This window comes from Gymnogyps californianus, chromosome 20, assembly GCF_018139145.2.
Source record: "Gymnogyps californianus isolate 813 chromosome 20, ASM1813914v2, whole genome shotgun sequence".
Lineage (NCBI taxonomy): Eukaryota > Metazoa > Chordata > Aves > Accipitriformes > Cathartidae > Gymnogyps > Gymnogyps californianus.
Genome location: NC_059490.1, coordinates 7305524 through 7328719, shown reverse-complemented (window position 1 = coordinate 7328719; position 23196 = coordinate 7305524). Strand labels below are relative to the sequence as shown.

Below are 23196 nucleotides of genomic sequence, written 5' to 3'. Positions count from 1 at the left end.
CCTATGTCCCTGCTCTAGCTGCTGGGCTGCCTGTGCCACAGTTTGGGGTGCACTACAGGCCCCCCCCAGGACACTTCTGGGTCACAGCAGGGCCAAAGACAGGAGGGGACGGTTCCTTGCAGCCCCCAAGTCCCAGGCATCTTCGTGCATGGGGACAGGCTGGTGCCGGGGCTTGACCCTGTGCCACCTCCTGCCAGGATCTGGCCAGGCTGGGGGGAGTGTGGGTGATGCTGCCCCTGTTCCTGTCACCCAGAGGTGACAGCGGGCCTGAGGACACCTCACGTGGCAGGGCAGGGTCCCCGATAGCTGGACACTGCCGCTTATCGGGGCCCCCACGCAGACGAGTCCCGGCGGGGGATTATCACCTCCCTGCAGGCGGCTTCCAGGAACGCTGGCGTGTCCTGGCGCAAACAACCGGGTGCGATGGCATGGCTCGTTGCAGGATGTGGCCCTGTGGGGACAGACAGGGCTGGGGACATGCATGGTTGGGAGACACGTATGACCAAGGGTCATGCACAGGCAGGTGACACTCATGGCCAGGGGCTGCAGCCATTTGGGGACACACGTGGCCAGGGGACAAGTATGAGCAGGGTCATGTGTAATGAGTTGACACAGCCTTCTTGGGGACACACAGAGCCAGAGGGGCATGTCCTTTGGGGACACACAGCTGGGGGATACATCCCTCCAGGGGACACATCCCCCTGGGGGGGGGGCACACGCAGGCAGGGGACAGGTACTCCCAGGGGACATGTCCTTGCAGGCCTTTTTTGGGGGGGACATACTGCTAGGGGACATGTCCCTCAGGGGAGCATATATGGCCAGGGGACACAGTGTTTGGAGGCCACCCACCCCAGGGGGACACAGGCTCCCTACACCCACATGCATGTACCTCATTTGGGGGTGCCTGTGCAAGGTGACCCCCTGCACCCCCATGTCCCACCACCACCCTGGGCCCCATCCCCATGGGGCTGCCACCCTGCCATGTCCAAAGCCCCTGTCCAGCAACTGGGAACCAGTTTGCAATGGGTAGCTCCCACTTTGGGGTCCCCCCACCTATGGGGAGGGATCATCCTGGTGACCACAAGGGTCAAGGCAGGAGGATGGGGGGCTTGGCATGGGGGTGGCCCCCCGCAAACCCCCCCATCCCCAAGCCCCCCATTTGGGCTATGCCAGGCTGGGGGGAGCTGCTTGGGGCTGTGCCCCCCCCGGGCATGAAGGGGTTAAGGGGCCCCGTCCAGCTGTGCAGTGCAGATGTGAGATATGCAGATGAGGCAGAGCAGGTTTTATAAGGCGGGTGCAGACCCAGCACCCCGCAAAGCCCCAGTGCCACCCCCATAGGTAGGTGCCACCTCCTGGGGAGCTGCTGTCCTGCTCCGGGGTGGTGGGACTGGGGGGGGGACAAAGATGGAGTCGGGGGGATTTTGGGGTCAGGGAGCTATTGGGAGCCTCCGTCCTGCTCCGGGGTGGTGGGATTATGGGGGGATAAGGAGAGGTTAGGGGGGTGCTGGGGTGGGGAGGCCTTCGGGAGCCTCCGTCCTGCTCCGGGGCAGTGGGACCAGGGGGACCGGGATGGGGTAGGGGTGATGCCGGGGTGGGGAGGCGGTGGCCCCGGTGCTGTGCTCCCTAACGGTGCTCTCCCCCCGTGCAGGCGCTGCTCTCCGTTCGCCCCGCGGCACGCTGCCCGCCGCCCTGGGCAGGATATCATCGTATACTGTAAGTTCGCTATGAGACACTACAGTATAGATGATGTACTCCCCCGGGCTGCACCGGCCGACGGGCCCAGAGTGGAGGCTGCGACGTGGGACCACAGCGCGGGGCACGGAGGGATGGGGGGACATGGGGTTGGGACGTGGAACACGGGACCAGGGGACAGGCTCGGGGGGCGTATGGGGTGGGGAGGTTGGGGGGACAGGGACACCCCGAGGTGCGGGCAGCTCCGGGCGCAGCCAGGGACCCGCGGCCGGCGGGGAAACCGTTACCATTACTGAGTTTAGTAATGGTAACGGTTCTGCTGACGGTTGGGCACGCGGCGTGGCACGGCACAGCACGGCACGGCACGGCACGGCACGGACACAGCGATGGAGCCCGGGGATCAGGCACAGGGCAATAAAGGGGGCTACGGCACCACGGCTCCGGCTCTCCTTCCTCACCGCGTCCCCTGGGGGCTCCGGGCCCAGCTGCGGGGCTGGGTCACTGGGTGTACTGGGGTGCTGGGGGGCTCAGGGGGTGCACTGGGGTGCAGAGCGGGACAGGGAACCTTGGGGTACATTTGAGTGTAGGGGGGTAGGGGTACTTTGGGGTGCAGGGAGGCACAGGGGTGTGGGCAGGGCACTGGGGTGCAGGGGGCACTGGAGTGCAGTGGGGTGTATTGCAGGCACTGGGGAGAACTGGGAAGCACTGGGGTGTGTTGTGGGGGGGACTGGGGAGACTTGGGGAGCATTGGGGTATATTGCAGGGGGTGCACTGGGATGCCCAGGGTTGCATTGGAGAGGAGAACTGGGAGCACTGGGGCTCACTGGGGAGCACGGAGGAGTAGTCGGATGCATGGGGTGTGTTGCGGGGGGCACTGGGACACACTGGGCGCACTGGGGTGTGTTGCGAAGGGCACTGGGACACACTGGGCGCACTGGGGTGTGTTGTGGGGGGCACTGGGCATCCTGGGGTGCACTGGGATGGACTGGGGAGTGTTGTAGGGAGCACTAGGACACGCTGGGGTGTGTTGTGGGAGGCACCGGAACACACTGGGCGCACTGAGGTGTGTTGCAGAGGGCACCGGGGCTGACTGGGCTGTGTGGTGGGGGCGGTGGGGGCACTGGGAGCACTGGGAGCACTGGGCTGTGTGGCAGGGTGTCGCCGCCTTGCACCGCGCGCTGGGGCCCGCAGGGGGCGCTCCCGCGTCCCCGCCCATCGCCCCGCCCACTCCCAGCCCCTGCCCCGCCCACGCCAGCCCGCCCCGCCCACCGCCCTCTTCCTCCCCACAGCCCCCTGCGGCGGAGAGCGGCGCGCTGGGCCCGCCCGCCTCCTCTCTATGCTCCCCCGCTTTGCGCCAATGAGGGCGGGCGCCACTCGTGCTCCCACCCTGCCCCGCGGCGGGGCAACATGGCGGCACACGTCGCCGTGGCGGCGGCCCGGGCCGTGCGCTGGGCCTTGAGGGCCGCCGCGGCGGGGCCGCTCCTGCCGGGCCCAGGTGAGGCGGGCGCGGCCGGGGCCGAGGCCTTGCTCCGGGGGCGGCCGGGGCCGTGAGGCGGCGGGCGTGAGGCCGGGGCCGCCGCGGAGGCGCGTTTTTGAGGCGAGCTTGGTGGTGGGGTCGTTGGAGAGCGGGGCCGTGAGGCCGGGGCAGGCCGGGGTCGGCGGTCCGGGGCTGGCCCGGAGGCCTTGGGTGAGGGGGAAGCGCTGCCCGGGCGCTGCAGGGTGGGGAGGAAGGAGACAACACGATTTGGGGGCGTTTCGGTACGTGCCGGTTGTCGGTATATGCAGTGTTTGCTGTTGCTCTCTTTCCAGCCCGTCTCCTGGAGAGCTGCGCCCCGCGGGCCACCGCGCTCCCCGCCCGCTGGAGCGGGAGCAGCTCTGCGCTGGGCAGCATCCTGGGCATCCCCGCCGAGAAGCCGAGCGACGCCCTGGGCCAGCACCCGCCGCCCGTTGCCACCAGCAAAGGTGAGTGGTACCGGCTGCCACCCCAGTCCCAGCACTGGGATGGACGATCCCGACCCACTGTGGGTTTTTAGCAGCGTTCAAGCTCCTTCTTTCCCCTGGTAGAGGAACAAGACCGCCTGTTACAGGATCGGCCTGACCAGCCGCAGAACCCCAAGGTTTTACGAATTGCCATCATCGGCGCGCCCAACGCTGGGAAGTCCACGCTCTCTAATCAGCTCTTGGGCAGAAAGGTAAAGCTGGGATGGAGCAACAAGTTCAGGCTACTAAATTGCTTTTTTGACATATCCTGGCTGTGTAACGTGTTTAATTTCTTACAGGTTTTCCCCGTCTCTAAGAAAGTGCACACAACCCGCTGCAAAGCCCGGGGTGTCGTCACGTACGAGGACACACAACTGGTAAGCTTTCAGATCTGCTCCTGCCTGGGGCAGCAGGGACTGTTAGCCGGAAAGTGCAGGGTTTTCTCATTTGTATCCCATGGGGTCGCTTCTAGTCGCACAAATAGAATTTTTAGCTTGGCCACTAACTGCAGGCAAACTTACAAGATCTGTCTTTCCTCTTTCTAGATCATTCTGGACACACCTGGCCTCACGAGTCCCTTGAAAGCCAAAAGGTATCACTGCTGTTGTGGGGAGAGCGGGGGGAGTCCTGTGCGTCGAGGTTTGATAAAACCAGAGAGTGATTTCCACTGTGCAAAGCTTGTAAAATAGGAGTGACAGGAATGTATATTTTTAGCCTTATTTTGGTCTCTGAGGTTTTTTTATTGTTGCAGTTTCAGTAGTACACAGAGCGTGTGGCATCCCTGGAGCCCTCTTATGTTTGATTCTGCATAGGTGCCTGTAACAAGGGATGTCACAGCCCATAAGGCAGCCTTGTGTCAGCTGGGATGATGGAAAACACTGGTTTTCCCCCCCTTTGAGGGGAAGGAAGACGATTGTGATCAAGTGTGTCTGGCTTACTCATTTGCATTTGTCTTTCAGACATAAATTAGATGAAGCCATGCTGACAGACCCATGGGACAGCATGAAACATGCGGATTTAGGTCGGTACTCAAGTCCTTTTGGATCAAGCCAAACCCTTTATCTGCCACAGAAGTTTATATCCATATGGCTGTGGTATCTGGGTGTTTACTGGGCAGCAAAGGCAGCCCTGGGAATGTGAACCAGGAGGGAGCAGGGAAGGGCGGTGAAAAGATTTGAAATATTGAGCTGAGGAGGGGATAAGAATTGCCTGGTGCTGAGGGGAGACAGGTTGGGTTAATAATTGGGCTTGGATGTTAAGTTTTAGCATGTGTGATGTCATTAGGGTGACAGGTATAAACTGCATTTTATTTGTTTTATCAATTAAAATGCTCCTTTTTGGTTCCATCCATGTGCTCTCCTGTAGAAGACAGAGAAATAGCAGCAGGAGGGAAGTGACCATAGACTGTAGGGAAGCTGAAAATGAACATTTTGGAAAATGCAGGTTCACCATATTTCCCTCACTCTTTTCTGGCAGTTCTGGTTTTGGTGGACGTGTCGGATCACTGGATGCGAAACTGTCTGAGCAAGGAGGTGCTGAAGTGTCTTTCTCAGTTTCCCCAGATCCCCAGTGTCCTGGTTCTGAACAAGGTAAACGAGGACCTTGTTCTTTCTGCCTTCTGTGGTATGTTACACTTCTTCAGACAGTACCTGGCATCAGCAGCGATGTGTTTTTCAGGTCATTGAGTCCAGGTGTGTTAAAGGACACCAGTTTCCTCCTCTTCTGCAGAATATTTAAGCGTGTATGTATGTATACATGTTGCTTGCGCAAGCATCCCTGAAGCTGTATGCTGCAGACTGGGGTTTAAATCAGCCTGGGAAGAGGAGCTGGCACCACAGTGGGATTGGCCAGTGAGAATCTAGCAGAACTGACAGAGAAGGTGTTGCTGTCAGGTTGACAATGTTTGGACAAACTGTGCTGGAACTGCTGACACCCTCTGGTTCGCCTCTGGTCGGAAAACTGTCCGGTTCTGTTGCAGACGCCTTGTCCTGCAGCAGCTGCCTCCCCTGGGTGGTTTCTTCTGGCTCCTTCGGATCAAGGGCCCAGCTGCCAACCTCATTTACGACAAATTCCTGACACCTCTCTCTCTCGCTTTAGGTGGATCTGCTAAAGAAGAAGTTTATCCTGCTGGAACTAGTAGCTGAGCTAACAGAGGGAATTGTAAACGGAAAGAAATTAGAAGTGAAATCTGCATTTAAACATAATTCCAGTTCTTCGGCAATGTCTCCTCTTCAAATCACTTGGGCTTCTCCATCTGAAAACAGGGCCCGTGAGTCTCACTGTCTGCAGGAAACAGATCAAGCCCAGGAAGGCTCTAGCTTGGGCAACAGCGGTGATGATATGAGGGCTTCCGAGTCCAGTCTTGTCACAGAAGAAGCACAAGGGCCAAAGTGCTCTGGACCCCGAGATCTGAAAAATATGAAAGGCTGGCCGTGCTTCCAGGAGATCTTCATGCTGGCAGCTCGCCGTGGGGAGGAGGTGGATACGCTCAAGGTAACTGGAGTCTGAACTTCTGTAACACTCTGAGACCGGTGTGCTCTTACCCTTGTGGGACCCTGGTATTTCATACTGAGCTTCATCTCCTGTGAGGAAGTCGCAGAGCTGCTGTTCTTGGCCTGGGGTGTGGGGGGGAGGTGTCGTCTGTCAACATGGAGTATGTTTGTACTGTATCTCCAGAGTTTTCTGTACAGAACTCTTATTTGGGGCTCTCCAAACAGCAGCTTTTTCATAATGATGAAGCCACCCAACACGTTATCTTTCAACTACCAGGGATACTGTGGGCTTTTGTAACTCGTACAAATGGCTCTAGGGAGGTGCGACCCTTTGGCAGGGTTTCAGAAGCTTCCCTTTCTCCTTGCCCTGCCAAAGATACTAAACTACTGGCCTGATGCCTGACTAGCAGCAGCGTCCTCACAGCGACTCGCCGCAAGATGAGCGCGGGGCTTGGTGGCACCGCGAGAGTGGTACGTGACAGCTGATGGGTGTGCTGGGTGTGATGTGTGTTTTGTGCTGACAGCGGTACCTCCTGATGCAAGCCAAGCCAGGCCCTTGGGAGTTTCACAGTGGGGTCTTGACCAGCCAGTCACCTCAAGAGATCTGTGATAATATCATCAGGGAGAAGATACTGGAGTACCTGCCACTGGAAGTGCCTTACGGCGTGATTCAGGTGGGAAGCATGTGCAAGCAGACTTGCCTTTGAGCTGTTTTCTTGGAAATATCAGACTAAGGGATGAGAATCCCTTTGTCTGAATCTGTGAAATCTGCCAGACTCTTTACAGGCCCCGTGGGGTGACTTGGGACTTGCACGTTGGGTGCTGTGAGATCCTTTGTGTGTTTGAACGGGGGCCACCCCTGCGTGCTCGTGTCGGGGAGCTGAGCTGGCGTCTCTGAGGGAGTGGCGTTTGCGGTTCCTGAGGCACTCCGCAGAATTGCTGAGTGCGCGCTTGCTGTTGCAGGTGACGGAGATGTGGGAGGAAGGACAGAGTGGGGAGCTCCTCATCGTGCAGAGCCTCTTGGTCCCAAGGAAGTCTCATATGGTGAGTAACAGAAGAGAGATGGGGCGCTGGGGAGCGTGAAAGGAGGTTCCCTGGGTCCAGCCATGTGCATCCTTGCTGGGATCCCCTCTCCCTCAGCTGTGGGGTCTCTGTTGGGAAGAGCCAGGTGCCCGACACAGTCACAGGCTGTTCCGTAACAGCTTACACCTTTCTGAAGTTGCCCATGGTTTGATCTTGGGATTTCTCTAACTGCTATATCCCCTTTAATTGCTTCTGTCGCTGCACTGTTGTTTTCTTGGGTGATTCCTCCCCGCATTTAAGCAGTGTAAGGATGAGTATGATGGTCTTCTCTCTGGGTTTTAATACAGACGATGTTGATTGGAAGAGGAGGTAAGGTTATCAGCAGGATTGCTCAGGAAGCTGGCCAGGACCTGATGAACGTTTTCCTGTGCGATGTCCGCTTGAAGCTCAAGGTGGAGATGAAGAGTTGAGCTCTTTGCGTATGTTTTAACAGCCCTTGAGCTCTCTGGTCATGCGGAGAAACCGGTCCCGTTTTCCCCTGCGGGTATCTTGGCACCTTTGTTCAATCCAGAAACAGAGGATGATGGAATCAATGCAGCAGGCTGAAGCAGAATATATTATTCTTTGGGGGAATGGCCCAAACTGAAATAAAATCTTCAGACCTTCCACGGCACCTTATCTTGTGGAAGCTGGGGACGGACATCGGAGAACCAGCTGCACGCACGATTGTAGTACCGCGTTTACAGAGCTGTCATCCACTTCTGGGCTATGTCCCGCGCCCTTGCTGTCAAGTGTTTGTGCCTGGAAGTTCAAGAGCATCTCCTGTCTCTCAGCAGGCAAAGCGTTGCAGTGAAGGATTATCAGCACACGTTTATCATCTCTTCTGAATGCTGAATCACTCCAGCAGTGGTCATGCAGGAGGAAGGGGCTCCCCCCGCCCACACAGGGTTCTCATGTCCGCTTTGGTCCCTGCCCTGTGGAAGTTCATGGGTGTGAGTGTAGGACTGTGTAGGGAGTCAGTTTTGCCCAGGCAGCCTGAGCGGAGGGGTTTGGTGGCTAGCAGAAACGCTCCGTAGTGACTGGGTGCGACAAAGGGGGAGCTCTTAAGTTCTCTGTAGATCCTAAAGGCCAGTGGTTTCCAACTCGTGTGTGGGAGCCCTTCCCACAGGCTTGTGTGCGCCATCCTCTTAGATGACTGCCAGCCGCTGCTTTCATTTCGACCTCTTCTGTGCGGTAGTTTGTAAAAACGCTTGTTCCTTCTCTGTCCCCTGTCATCCTTTCCTCCAACTTCCTAAGCAGTTCACTGCTCCTGGCATGTGGTACTTGCTCCAGAGGGCTGGGTCTGGTCACAGACTCATCCGAGTGGATTCCTGGCGAAGCAAGAAATGGAACCGTGATCCGTTCTTGGTGTGTATACTGCTGCCTTCCCTGACCGCCGGTGAGAGGAGCAGGGAGGTCAGAGAATGGCTCGCTGGGCTTGCGAGCGTTTGCTGGAGCATATTAATCAGAAAGGGAAACAGAGCAGGGAATCGGTGTCTTTCTGCCTCTACACATCTTGTTTCTGGTGCCCGGTGGGGTCCTGCCTGTCCACCCCTCTGGATGTTTGGCTAGTGAATGAATGTTGAGTGGTTTGGTCTGAAGATGCCGCTAGCAGCATCTCATAGATGCTTACTTCTTCAGAATGGCTTGTTTGTCTTGCAAAACCAGAGTGGACCCCCTTTCTTAGGAATTCAAATAGTTTATTGCACCAAAGTTACTTCAAAGTCATTACTCTTTGCACCAAGGTTGCGGATACAAACGTCGAGGCCGTCGCAGCTAAAGAAAAGCCCAAAGTGGGAACAGCAGCGGGTTCTGCAGCTCGGGTTTAGCGGGGTGTCGGGGACGGAGAGCAACTGGCACAGGTCAGGGTGCGAGCAAGGCTTGGAGGCTGGAGGAGCAGGGCTGTACGGAGGGCCGGGGCACCGCGTGCCGCTCTGCGGAGCCCTCGGCACGGGGCACGGTGGAGCCTGGCACCATGTGTGCGTGCCCAGGCCCCTGCCCTCCCTGCCAGTCCACACGTGGACCTGGTGTTTGGGGGCTTGAGTTTCGTCTCCCCACGTGGCTGTGCTCAGGTGTTTGGAGCACTGGGTAGCTTCCTGCCAGAAATCCAGGTAAATCCCTGTGTGCTGTTATAAATAACATCCCTGAGCGAGGACCCAGGCTGCTGCCCCAACAGTTAAGTGAAGAGATCTGGTAGGGTCTGCTGGGGAGACTCTGCTCCTGCCTGGAGCCCAAACCTTTGAGCAAATCCTGTGTCCGCCGTCCCTCTCTGGCGCAACGTCAAGGAGATGCTTTACCAGCACTGGCAAAAGCCTTCGTCTGAGCTGATGAAGGGTTCTACCATCAGGAATGCCAGATCAGCTGAAAGCCGGGTTGAGAAGCCTCCAGCGAGCGGCCTGCCTTGTTTCCCCCGAGCAGGGGACACTGTGGTTCCTTGAATGCTGCTGTCCGACTCCTGTATTTTCCTTGCAATAAAATGAGGTCCCAGCACAAGCGATTGTTCTCATCTCCTTTCTTCCTCCCCGTCAGCCAGACCCCGCAGCCGCCACCTTCCACTCGTTTTATTCCAGCTAAAACCAGGACGCTTTTATGTCTTTCCTCCTTTCTTCCCAGCCGAGCTTAGATCCTGTTTCCTGAGCCGTGGCTTCTGAAGGTTACACCTTGTGGGGGGGGGGAAAAAGCCGGGTAAGCGTGCTTTGAGGGGTCGGAGGCCTTTCACCGGGCGGGGGTACAAGGGGGAGGCCGTTCCCTTTCTGCGGCCGTGGCTCGCGGAGGTCAGGGTCGCACCGTGCCGCCCCAAGGCCTGGTCCCAGGCTTCTTCCAGGCGGGAGAAGGGATGGAGCTGAGTGCCCGGAGCGATGGCTGGTCCTTGGGGGGGGGGGGGGGGGGGGGGGGGGATGGAAATGCTGCAGGTATGGGAAGGGGTGAAGTCTCTCAACTTCCTGACCCGCGGCTCGTTAATGAGGTTTGATAATTAGGTTAATTAGCCCGTTGCAAGCCAATCGCATCGGTGGAAACGGCCACTTCCCTGCAGCCGGGAGGTGTTCAGGAAGGCGGGGGGGGGGTGGTGTGTGTGTTCGTCGAGGCCTCCTTGGTGCAGGCATCCCGGGAGCCGGGCTGGGGCCGCAGTGTGAAGGCGGGACCCGCTCCCGCCGCCCCGGTGCTCGGCGCTGTACGCGCTACCGGGCACCGCCAGGGGGCGGGGCGGCGCGGCGTTCCCCGCCCCTCCCCCACCCATTCCTCCGGAGGCAGCCGCGCATGCGCGGGTGGGCGGGGCGGCGGGGCCGTTGGCGGGCAGGGCGCGTGCGCGGGAGCGGCTGGCGCAGCCACCACCACGGCGAGAGCGGGCGGCGACGGCGGCTGAGCGGTGGGGCCGGCACGGGCACAGCGGCGGCGGCGCCATGAGGCCCGGGCAGGGGCACCGAGAGTAAGTACGGGCGGACGGGTTGAGGGAGCGGCCGCCGCCTCACAGGGCGGTGGGACCGGCGCGGCCCACCCCCCCCCCCCCCCCCCCCCCCATTGTCCTTCCCGGGTGTCCCCTCCCCCCATCCTCTGAGGCAGCGTGAGGTATCCCCGCTGTCGCGACCCTCCTTCTGTCGCGACAGCGCTGCGGGGCCGCTCCCGGGAGGCGGCTGAGGGACGGGACGCGGGGACGGCTCTGCCGTCCCCGCGTCCCGTCCCTCAGCCGCCTCCCGGGAGCGGCCCCGGCCCACCCGCCTCCCCGGGGGCCTCCTCCCCTCAGTCCGGAGCTCCCCGGCTCGTCCTTGTGAGGAGACGGAGGGGAGCTGGCAGCCCGCCTAGGCCCCTCTGCAACCCCGGCACCTGGAGCTTTAAATACCTTTTTCCCTTGATACCAGATACACAGCGGGAATCGCGATAATACGTCAGCCGTCGCGACAGAGCAATGCCTTCAGGAAAAAGGGGGGATTGCGGTTGCGATGTGTGCAAATCCTTTGTGCAATTCTTTCCCAGGAAAAGTGTCTTTTCGCAAGAGGTATCGTGAATAAATTAATCGTCGTTTTTATCTCCTACCAACCATTTTCCAAGCGTCTTAACACAAGCACGGAGAAAACTGCAGCGCTTGACTTATCTGTTTTCAGTCCACTCGTGCAAGCAAAGTACTTAAATGCTTCTGGTTATGCAGCATATGATCTTCCCAGAGCAGCACCTGCAAGGACTTACGGATGTGTCTTATCCTCCTCTTGGTATTGCCTCTAATTGCTAGGTACAAGTTTTAGGATTAATTGCAGATGCAGGTTAGCTAGTTCAGTAATAATTCATTGTACTCACTTCTTGCCATAGTCCTTAATTTTTCGTTCTTTAATCGCATCTAACATCTCAAGAAAACATACGTTTATTTGGAAAACTTTTTACAACAATACTTTTACCTCTTTATTGCACAAACCCTGTTCTTTGTTGCGCTAGTAGCTGCAGGAGAGCACGCTCTCAGTAGATGAGGTTGGGTTCCCGAGTGATGTCATTTGTGCTGGAGCAACAGTGATGACACTGTGATTGAATAAATCCTCCTGGACGTGTCGGGCTTCGTGATTTTGTGTGTGTGCGCTGTAGAAACTTCGTCTGATTCAGCAGCCGACTGAGAAAATTCTGTGATCGGTGCTACGTAGGCAGTAAGGGAAGATAGTGATGATAGTTGCTTTTTCCTTTCAGCGCTGTGTTTCTGATCAGGTCTTTTTTCACCTAAAGAATTTGAACTTGTTAGAGTCCATTCATTTAAGTAAATACATAAAGCAGTGGGGAGAGACACTGTTGAAGTGTATTACAGATGTCAGAGGTGGAGAGAGCAGGCTCACACAGCCAGCAGCCTGGGGAGTGAAGGGTGCAGCGAGAGCGTTCAGGTGGGTCTGGTGCCCTGTAAAGCCAGTCCAGAGGGTCCAAAAACTCTGGAGGAAAAAAAAGCAGCGACAGCAGAAAGCAAGCAGCGGTGAATTAACTGATCAATAATTTTTAGTAGAGGAAGGTCTGGATCAAAAGCAAGTGAGAGTCAGAACAAACAGAGGGTAAGATTTGCAATAAATACAGGCTCTAAGCTTTCGGGGAAAAATACTTCTATAAAAGAAAGGCTATTTATTTTTTAAATGATACTTACACTGTGCAGTTGGGTGGAATTTCTGAGGTGAAGAAATCAGAGATTGACCTTTTTCTGGGGGATTCGCGGGTCGAGCTGGAGCTAGAAGATGGGTTGATGAATAGGCTGTAATTTACAAGCATCGCTTCAAGTATTTTCAATATTTCTCAACTATTTTAAGAAGCCATATTGAGTTCAAGCCCAACCAGCCTGATAGTCTAGAGAGAGGAAGGGTGCGTATTGCTGGAACAAGAATTAAGCAAAAATAGATAAATCTGACATAATGGATGACAAGGGAAAGATGATTGCTGAAAGATGCTGGCATGCTCTCTGTTCCTTCATGCTTGGCGTATATTTTGTTATGTTACATGGCTTTTGAAGTGTAAAAAAAGCAAAAAAAAAAAAATCTCATTTTGTGCTGAGATAAAAGAAAAGGCAGGTGCTTAAATTCTGTTAAGGATCAGCTTTGATACTGACATTAAGTAGTGACCTTACTTATGGTTATCCCTCTGTCATTTTGTGAATTTCTCAGTAGAATAAAAAATGCGCTTAGCACCAAATAAATACCATTTAATAAGATGGTATTTTTGATCCCCCTTTCACTTCACATTGCAAACAAATTCTCACTTTTTCTGCTTGAGCACAGCCTGGGGTGCTATTTCTGTTAATAACATTAAAAAATATGTTGGAGAATGTCCACATAGTATTGTTTTTTCTCCAAATGTAAAATTAAGGAACCCTTATGTTCTCTGTAACTTGGATATTTGCCTTCATTTAAGTCTTATTTGTATTTGTTTCAAGTTGTCCTCTGATAGATAAGCTTTTGTATCTGCGTTAGCTTCTGGGAACTGTTACCAGATCAAGAGGCAACGTAAGGGTTTTTGTCAAGGACTGAAGTATCTGTATTTCCCAGAAATGCAGACTACTGTACGATGTACAGGAGCCTTAGCTTGTATCCTCACCTGCACTCGCTGAAATGCCTGGACATGGGATAGAAACTTCTATAGGTGTTTCCTCCCCAGTGCAGTACTTTTCTTTTTCACCTTGGTTTGTCCATTCATCTTTCTTGTTCTTCATTTTTGACCTTGACTCATTACTGGCCGGCACGCAGAGATGGGGAGAGGAGGAGGTAGAGGTGGTTGCCCTGACTGTCCCCACCCCAAAGCCTCCATCACTGAAACATTTTGTATCCTGTCTGTTGCTGGCTTGCTCATCTTCAGTGAGGTAATAGTGAGGGGAGTTACTGATTTATGAAGATGGGAGATGAAGTAATGTCCATTCTGTATTTCTCTAAAGCTTGGTAACTTCCAGGATTCTGGGATTTATGGAATTGTTAAATACACCACCGAGAACATAACCACAACCTGACTTCCTTGATTTATTTAACAGATGATCAGAACTTTTAAATAGTTGCTTTAAGAACATGTAGTTCACTGAAGTACTACACCCAACAGTTGAGTAACAGGTCACTCTGTCGCGTTGTAGACTGTAACCGGGGCCTACTGACTCCTCGAAGGCTGTTTATGGGGTAAGATGCTCCTGAAGATGAGTAAAGGTTTCACAGGTTTCTGCATCTGTAATGGAGTGTATCACCCCACTGTTTTCAATTTTCAGCATTTTAAATGTTTTCAAACTGGGAAGTTCAGTGAATAATTTAAATTTTTATTCCTTGTGTGGTATGCCATATTCCCATTTTCCCATTGTATTTTGTGACTTGTATTGAAATCTTAAGCGTAACAGTCTTTGAGCAATTTTTCTTTTAATTGCAGATCGTTAGTTTGAATATGAATGCTAAAATGAGTTTGTCACACTATTCATCTTTTTTCTTTCCAAAAAAAATTGCTTTCCAAGTACTGATTCAGCTGCTGAGGAACAGAGCTCCTGAAAAGGCATTCTGCTGACTGGCATCCAGAAAAGTTGTTTTTAACTTTGCCCAAAGATATTTTTCCAATGGGTTGTATTCCTCAAAAGCTAAGCTCACTATCTGAAATAGGCATAGCTTGGCCTCGGTCTTGCTTATACCTGGAGCTGACAGAGACTGGTCTGTTCATCAGCTGCTGGTTTCCATGTTTTTGGTAATTTGATTTAAATGGGCACTTAAAAAAACGACGACGACTGTGGCCCTTGGCTGATCTGGCTTCATAGACCCTATAGACCCCTTTTTCTTAATTCGGTACTTTCTGGGTGTCTCTTCATGCCTCCCTGCTCATTTTGTATTTGGTATGTTGTTGCTATAGTTATTCTCCCATTGTGCTCAGGAATTATGCATAGTTTACATATTCCCATTGCTTAACTTGTTTATACTGTGTTTGAAGATTAGTCTAAGTTTCCAGGGTTTGTGAAGAAGAATGTGATATTTTGTTATTGGAATAATTTCACAAGAATGTAGTTTGGCTGCAGTCTGGCTTTGGTATGGAATAGCGGGTGTAGTACTTGGGGTGTGCTGGGATGAAGTCCCAGCGGCGATTCTGGTCTGCTGGACGGTCTTGTGCTGGGAATGCGTGGAGCAGTTGAGTTCAACGTCTGGGTTATTGATGTGTTTAGAGAGAGCACAACTGCTCCAGGCTTTTAAATAGATGCATTGATGGGTGTACTATAGGGAAATGTGTTAGAAAACAGGTTTTCTATAAATGCAACGCATCTGAGACAAACCTTTAAGTGAAATTGTGTTGAATTAGGTGACAGATCCTGCCTCCAGTGGAAGTGGGCTCTGTAGTATCTTCGGTGTGCAATGAGTGAGAAGGTTTTTTAATTTCTTACGATGTCTGTTGTGATGTGATGCAGAAAAGGTGAACCATGAAAGTGAAGCTATTTTTAGTATTAAAAAAAAAAATTAAAAAATGATCTACCAAGTGATACGTTGCTGACGTCTGTAGTGCAGCCAACCCAATTAAGGTGTCGTATATTGTTTCCAGCAGGATTCTGATTGTTTCTAATTTGGGAACCACGTGAGAGCAAGTGGAAATAGGTGAAACAGCATGCTTTGCTGTTCGGAGTGGATCTAGCATCCAGTTGTTTTCTGTAATTCCACTTCTCGTACTTGGGCAATCTCCCTGTCCTGTGCTTTGCAGCTAAAATGGTAGCCATGCGCAGCCTTCCCAGGTGATTTCTTCCTATACGGTGGGCGTGGGGTTCCTGGCAGAGAAAAATGATTTGCTGCTATAGGGAGAGCACAGGGCAGTGGAAGAGAAAAAAAATTTGTGCGTGTTTTTACTTGGTAAAATATTGCATAAGTCAGTGTTCAGTGCTGTGGATTTTTTTTTTTTTTTTTTTCATTTCCTGACCCCAGCGTATCCTTTGCTGTATCCTGCTATCCCTCTTCTTGCCTTCATGTTGTTAAACTTCGAGCGTGCATTTTGTCGCAGTCCTGCCCTTTCCTGTGGCTATTGCCTTGCCACTCATTTTGTTCCTCTCTATAGGCAGTTTCTGCATGCAGAACGCTTTGAAAAATGTTGTACGATTACTGTCTTAAGCCGATACCATGTATATATATATTTTAAATTCTGTTGTTTGGAAATAACATTGTATGAGCCTTTTTAAAAAAAAATTACACAGATGCTCCCACTCTCCAAAGTAAACTGCCTCCTCTGCTAATTTTTTTTAAATTTGGAATGGAAAAAGCATACATTTTTAACATCTGGAAAGGGGAGCCCTTCATGCCTACTTTATTATTCTTCTATCCAGCCTTGCTCTTCATTCATCCTTCTATTCTGTCACTGTTCTTCGTAATTTTTTGTCTTCTAAGCTAGAGGAGTGTCACGTGCTTTGGCTTCATTGTGGACAGGGAAAGTTAGGTATTTGCTTGCCCTTCTCTTCCAGCTTATCAGTCTATTCTGATTCTGGGTTGTTTTTTTTTTCTTCAGCTACAGAAAAGCCCTCAGCTTTTGCCTAGAATGGGTAACGTGTTCCTAGAGGTGGTAATTCATGCATCCTTTGACTTTAAATTGTTCACAGCTATGCTGAGCATTTGTGAATGAGCGTGGAGGAAAATCAATATGTGAAGAGGCCAGAGCAGGCAAGGGAAAACAGCTCTTCCAGCGCCTTTCTCCTGGTCACACCACTGCCTGATTTTTAGTTTTCCTGTCTGTGAACTCTTCAGTGTTTAAATTTAGAAATGGCTTGTTTTGGAACAAGTCACTTTTAAGATTGTTTCCAGAAGATTTGTGTGTAATTTAATCCCATTCAGGTTTGCTGCTCCGCTGCTCTGATCTGTGTTTAGCTTGTTCTGCGAGACTTCAGGTTGCTCTTTCTCCCCATACCTCTCCCAGTATTGTCTAGAAATTTGGGGGGTTTAACAGTTAAAACTGCAACAGCATTTATGAAGCGTTTTATACCTTTTCTATTCCTTGTTTCTATTCATTGACAAGGTGGTATTTTTAGAATTGTTATTTTGTTAAAATAGGCTGAATGTTTAAAAAAATGTAACTTCAATTTCTCTGAAGGATCTCGTTAGTGATTATTATTTAAATACTCTAGAAATGGAATGCATGTACTTTAGAAATTAGCTGGAATAATACATTTAATATTTCTGATGTATATTCTCTTGTATTTACTCCATTTTCAACACAGCTTAGTTTAATATTTCAGGGCGTCTTCTTACTTACAGATTATCAATGAGTGAAGCTGCCGATGAAGAACCAAAAAAAGGCTTCTCAAAATGTGACAGTACGACATAACATTTCAACCACTTAAATTTAAGTCGAGGCAGGAAGGAATTAAGATTTTTACATGCTTCCATCTAGTGTGCATGAGGGAAATTGCATCCACAGTTAAAATCCCAACCATTCTCCTGGCAGTTCCAGTTGGGCAAGGATCATCTCATCTGTTGGTCTTTGTTAAGCAGTTACAGCTGATAAACTGTGTAGCATTCCAGGCCTGACAGATTTTAGCTCTAAGTATTTATGTGGCGGTAGCTTTGCAATGTCCATAAAATGGCGACGCACGAAGTTTAAGAAAAATCACCTTTCACCGTGTGGCGTTCATACTCTCCTTTAGTGTGTTCTGCTCTATTTACTTGTCATTCTGTGCTAGAATTTCAGCTGCTTGATTTATGAATTATTGCTATTGAAATAAAATTAAAGTGGCTGTTCAGTTATTTAAGAGCCAATTAAATCTGATTTTATTCTGATGTAACATTTCCAATGAAAGTGCATAAAAAGCAGTCTGGAGGAAAGTTAGATCTAAAAATGTTTAGTGTTTATTTTTTATAATCTGTGCTTTAGATGGCTTGACTTGCCAAATAAGATCCATTGCAGTCTCACAGCAGTGAGTTCAGATGTTAGAAGTTACTCTATATAAGAAAATAAAAGAGTTTTGGTGTTTTCAGTGATCCTATATGAACCTTTAGCCATGGCTGCTGGTTGGAGAATGTATTCAGCGAGAAGTGAATTTCTCTTGTTTGCAACACTTTTGGAGAATATAATTTATTTACTAGCCTTTGGTGACTTTCTAAGGTAGAAACAGTGGGTCTTTCAGGACGAACGTTTCTCAAATCATGGGCTGTACTGTCTTGAGGGATCAGCGTTTATATTAGTTGAGTTTCCAGTATCAGAATGTGCTAATTACTATGAGGTCCCCTGCTCACAGGGGATGCTCAGGACGAGATGCTTTGAGAAATGCAGCCCAAGAACCTCGAGCGGTTTGTGCAGGACAGACAGAGGTGCGTCATTTGTTGCGTGGTGTTGGGGAGCCGAGTTCACTCTTAACGAGCTAGTGGGGTGTGGACACGCCGAAAAGCTAACGGTACCAGAAAATACCCTACCGAGCCTTACAGTCCTGTATTTTGTTAGCAATAAATACAGCAAGTGGAGAATGAGCAGGTACTTTTCATTATGTGTGGCGATTAAAATGTATCTCCTGATTGTGGCATTTCTTATTAGGGGAAATGACAATGCCAATCCCAGGTTTATTTTGACAATTTAACACCATATGTTATGTCTTATATGGGCTGGGAGGGTGCTGGCTGAGACTGTTCTGTTATTAAGGGTCTGGTTTGCCTTATTTTTTATTAAAAATAAATCATATTGATGCAGATATAATTTTATGTCTAACTAGACAAGCCTGCACTAGCCAGCTCTCAGGTTTGTGGCGTCTGTCTCCGACAAGATCACAGATAGGGAGAAAATGATTTATTTTCGTTTCCAATGCTTAGATAAAACTCTGTTTTTGTGCAGATGGCACTGAAAGGATAACACATAGCTCAGACAAATTTGTATAAAGCACCGTATATTTGTACCAGAATCCAAATCTTCAGTACATCAGTAATATTGAGATTTATACTACTATCGTATTAGCCTGGGGTTTTTCACCAGATAGAATTAATTGGTACGTGTAGAGGTCGGTGGGGTTGGTGTGCTCCGATCTGGCTGCTCCGTGCAGCTTGGTGGGGTGCTTCCAGCTGCCCAGCCTGGTACCCCGAAGAGCTGTTGGGAATCGTCTGGTTGATATTGGAGAATGCTTTGGGGTTTTTGGATGGAAAACGTTCAGAGCTATGCAGAGCCAGGAGTGTGAGGGTGCCTGGCTTTTTGGAGAGGGTTGGAGATGGTACAAGTGTTTGTCGGGGTACCTGCTCCTCCGTCAAAGGCTTTTCTAAAACGTTTTAGTAGAATGTGATAAAGAATATTCTGATAGTTATACTAATTCTAAATAAATGTTTACTAAACAACATTAATGGATTTAAAATGTTTTTAGGAATATTTATTAGTCCTTCAGTCTTGTATAGTGAAGAGAGTTTTGTCTCGATGGGGGGCTGCCATTTTAATGCTTCCTGGCAGGAGGCCTATTTTGATCATGCAAATTAGGTTGGAAAAAGTAGGCTAAGCCATTAAAAAGTAGGAGACATCATGAAATTTTAAATTTTTAAGGTGACTGTTTTTCTAATTATTAACATTTTTGTTATCATCATTTACGTATGTCACTTCATTTTCCTTAATTCTCACGTCCTCATCCGTTAATGCTGATAACCTTAATGCTGGTTGCTCTTGCATCCACTGCTCAAAATGGAAGCCATAGTCCATTGGCTGTTTTATTCCCAGCAAGGTGCTTGGAAATATTGCCACGTGGTGCGTTTTGTTGTGTAATTAGAAATGCAGATACAGACTTTTTTGTTGCACCATGGTTAATTTTTTCTATTCTGTTAACATTAATAGGGACTGAAGGTTAAACTTGGCTTATGTAAACTCTGGGTATTTGCAGGATGCTTATTGGCAAGGGGATTAATTTTGGCAGTGAGAAAGGGGCACGTGTGCAAATGGGCGAGGATCAGAGCTAGTGCCCAGAAGACTGGATCTTCAGTGAGAAGACGCTGGGGTTTTCACCAGGATGATCTCTATGGGCTCCACTTTCCCCATCGGTTTCTGGCTGGGGGGACGAGCCGCTCGCTAGCAGAGTGGCACAGCACTGCTGGAGCACGGGGCCCCGCTGGGGATGTGGGGAAGAGCCCCCCGCTACCCCTCCTGGCCGGCACGTGGACCCCGTGGTCACCATCCTGCAGAAACACTGCAGCCCGTCCTTCGCATCCCACTCCTCCGGGCAACGCGTGCGTCAGCAAAATACCTGTCTTGGTGCCTGCTGGCTTGCGAGCTTCATTTAATCCTATTAATTTTTTAATAGAAAATTAATATTAAGCTAGCATACTTCTAACATGGCTTTGCCTGTGCGCAGAAAGACCCCTGGTTTGTGTTTGCTTTGGAGGAGAAGAGTGTTGGATCCTGCAGGAGCAAGACCCTCGTGGCAGAGCCGGCAGCTGGAGCAGCGTGGGGCTTTTTGCTGGGGGACGCGTCTTTGTAGGGCTGTCACCTTCAGGAAATACAGTAGTAGTGCCCTGTTCCGCTTCAGCGATCACAAATGTTGGTTGGATTTCAAATGCATATCTCTAAAAGTAGCGCTCTGCGGCGGGGTGCTGTTTGTATGCCGTGCTGCTTGGATAAACTGAGGGGAATTGGGGATTTCCAGCTAAATGTGTGCAACAAGTGTATTGTGTGTCAATTAGCACGGAGCTGACCTGACTGGTATCTAGTGGAAAATGCCAAGAGTTGAATACCAATTTTATGAGGACTTCAGTAAATATTAATTTAAGCGATTTAAGGTTTCTACTGGTGGAAAAAAAAAAAGCATATTTTTAATTGCTGTTTTCACTAGGAGCTAATAAAGGAGAGTTGTGCTGGAGATGGAGAGTTTGTACGCAGCCACCCAACTGTGGCTTTGCTGCAGTTGATGTTCTGCAGCCTCCAGAACAGTAAACTTGAAACAGGAAGGTCTGCTCTGTGAGTTGATGGTATCTTTCTCGTTAAGATAGATTCTGGGAAAGTAAGCTGCATTCCTTAGCTCTTGCAAACCTTTTTAATTGTTTTTTCTCACAACCTTAGCCCGATCTTATCATGTTAGTAATTGTTGCATCGTATTTGCTTTATTCTCTCTACTGGGAAGTCAGGTAATTGCTTTATACTTTTTAATGGGAAGTGTTTGGGAAGCCTGTTACCTCTGAGATGTAGATGAGCAGTGCAGTGACTATTACAACACTTGCATTTCTCCCAGCTTTTCTGGAGCTCGACGGGCAGCGAGCAGGAGAAGGGAGGCATGGATGGCTGGCACCTTCTCTTGGATTGAGTAGGAGCCATAAAGTTACTCAGTGTTTTAGACTCCATCATAAAAGTAAAGCTACCAGCTCTGATGTGCCTTGTATTTAGGTATATCTCATCTGCGGGAATATTCAGCCAGACTTCCCTTATGAAATAGTATTATAGGGTATTAATTATTCATAGTCAGTTTAATTCTTCTTTCTTGCATATTTAATTGTAATAGCATGCTGTATGTCACAGTGATTTCCCAGAAGAACTGTACACCAAAGGAAAACCATTCAGGTATATAGTCTTAAATATGTCCGTGCTAATCTTTGTTGTTTAATTTTGGAGCAGAACGGGATATTACCAGATGTTTCTCGCAGGGAAACAATTACGCAAAATCATGATTTCACTTAATCTATTCAGCTAAATTCTTCAAGCTGAAATAGCTGGTTTGATTTTTCACTGATGACGTTTACGTTGTCTTGCTTATTTTATGAGGAAAAAATGCTTAGTGGGAGGGAGGACGTGACTTTTGTTTTCTTCTCTGAGGGGGGAACCTCTGTCAAAGACTTGGAAGTGCCAATCGATTCCTTCCAGAAGATGAAGGAAGGGAATAAGATTTTTATTGAGTTTTTTTCAGTGATCAGAATAGCAATGCCAAATGCTTGTGTGATTTAAGGTTGGGGGTTTTTTAACGACTAGGATGGGCTCTTAGTGCTTGATGTGAGAAAATATTGGAGGCACAGGAACTGCAAATGCATTCGCAATTTGATTTGCATTATTCTCGTTCTAGAGCTGTTTCACGCTTGTAAGGCACTTGGTGAAACCGAATCCCTCGTGTTTGGAGAGCAGGATTGTTCTCTGAGATTTACCGTAGGAGTTTAAACTTCTGAAAAATCTGTTTACAATGTGTCTGAACTGGAGGATAGAGGACACAGTAGAGACTGTTATCTGTTTACTGCTCAGATAAGGAGGTGGAATAGATTGCTGGCCTGTTTCTGAACTCTGCTTAATGAATGGTTGCTAGGCAAATTGCATCTCAATCAGCTTAATCCTCAAGATGTCATTTACAGGTCTGCTCTTTGTGAGGGCCAGAACCGTGTGCTTTCGAACTGTACAGGCCAGAAATTGCTAGCAAAGCAGCTTAGAATAGCTTGTTCAAAAATTCAGCGTAGATGTGTTGCTGAGCTGCCCAATTTAAAGTGCCTGTTGTCGCAGGGCCATCATTGCATGGCCATGCACTAGATTAGATGTTTGGTGATAGACAGGAGGCAGCAGCATCATTAGCACCATTTCTGGATCAGCACAGCATACATCATAACGTTTTGGCACTGGATTAATGTGAAAGAAAACGTTTCTAAATGGGGACTGCACTGCTGGTGTGATGAAAGGTATTTCTGTTTTGACTGAGTTTGCTCAGAGCCGGGTGTGATTTTGGGGTGTATAGGTGGGACATGACTAACTTTGGCAAACAGTTGAAAGTGGGAGGTGATGTTACCTGGCACGGGGCAGGGAGCTGGGGCTGGCCTTGGTGAGAGATGTCTAATCGGGAGAGGGCATGGGCTGGTCATATAAAGGCTTCAACCTGCCTCTGAAACAGTGGACTTTCTCCCGCAGCATCAGGAGAGAGCCAATTAATTGCATATGCTGGTATGTGTGTTGCCCACATACGTTAGGCTCATGATTTAGTCCAAAGGAAAAAGTTTCCTAACATAGTTAAGCTTTAACAGTCTCTTTGTAAAGAAAGATAACAAGATACTTATTTTTATTGGTTTCCCATGACAGTGATTAATCTTATTGCAGGCAGAGCATTGTTCTTTGCATGGCTACACCTTCCTTTCCTTTGAAATATGTCCTCTGTGAGTGCTGTATGTCATGACACCAAACACTGTAAATGCAAACTGGAAAAGACTGGACTTGTTGAATGCTAAAGACATTTTAGAACTGTTTATGGTCACCGTGTGCTGATATAAAATGTCCTTCGCATGGCACGATTATTAAAAGTGCAGGTGAAAGCATAGTATGTGAAATTTGCAGTGCTTACGTAGTTTGGATGTGTGCAGCTTTTGTGTTATTCAAAAATACTGTTAGAATTTTAGGAAAAGATTATATTAAAATGTTGAGAGGCTCTCCAAATAAAGCATAAATAAAATATTCCACCTTAGTCACCAGCAAAATGACGGTGGTACTTGCATGTTTACACTGTAGATGGGAAGAGGACTGTTGAACAGAAGACTTTGTGATCAGAGAGTGCTTTTCATGCAAATGAAGATTTTATTACACGCTGCTGAATCAGGGGCTTGTGTAGCGAGAACAGCAC

The 23196-nt window shown here is 49.7% G+C and overlaps 2 protein-coding genes across 3 annotated transcripts in view; both read left to right on the top strand.

The window, feature by feature from the left end:
- Nucleotides 1–3099: 3099 nt before the first annotated feature.
- ERAL1 (Era like 12S mitochondrial rRNA chaperone 1) lies at nucleotides 3100–7853 on the top strand. The gene is made up of 11 exons (XM_050909020.1): nucleotides 3100–3187; nucleotides 3502–3654; nucleotides 3757–3884; nucleotides 3972–4049; nucleotides 4218–4264; nucleotides 4632–4693; nucleotides 5149–5261; nucleotides 5770–6165; nucleotides 6689–6838; nucleotides 7128–7208; nucleotides 7535–7853. Exons 1-11 carry the CDS (start codon nucleotides 3100–3102, stop codon nucleotides 7655–7657), a joined length of 1419 nt encoding a protein of 472 aa, XP_050764977.1. The 3' UTR covers nucleotides 7658–7853.
- A 2742-nt stretch (nucleotides 7854–10595) lies between these two features.
- FAM222B (family with sequence similarity 222 member B) overlaps nucleotides 10596–23196 on the top strand; it is a 37971-nt gene continuing 25370 nt past the window's right edge. Inside the window, exon 1 of one of the 2 annotated variants that reach the window (XM_050909050.1) lies at nucleotides 10596–10653. The gene's annotated coding sequence lies outside the window, so the exon portion shown is untranslated. The remainder of the gene's footprint in view (nucleotides 10654–23196) is intronic. The other variant, XM_050909048.1, reaches the window with a different exon arrangement.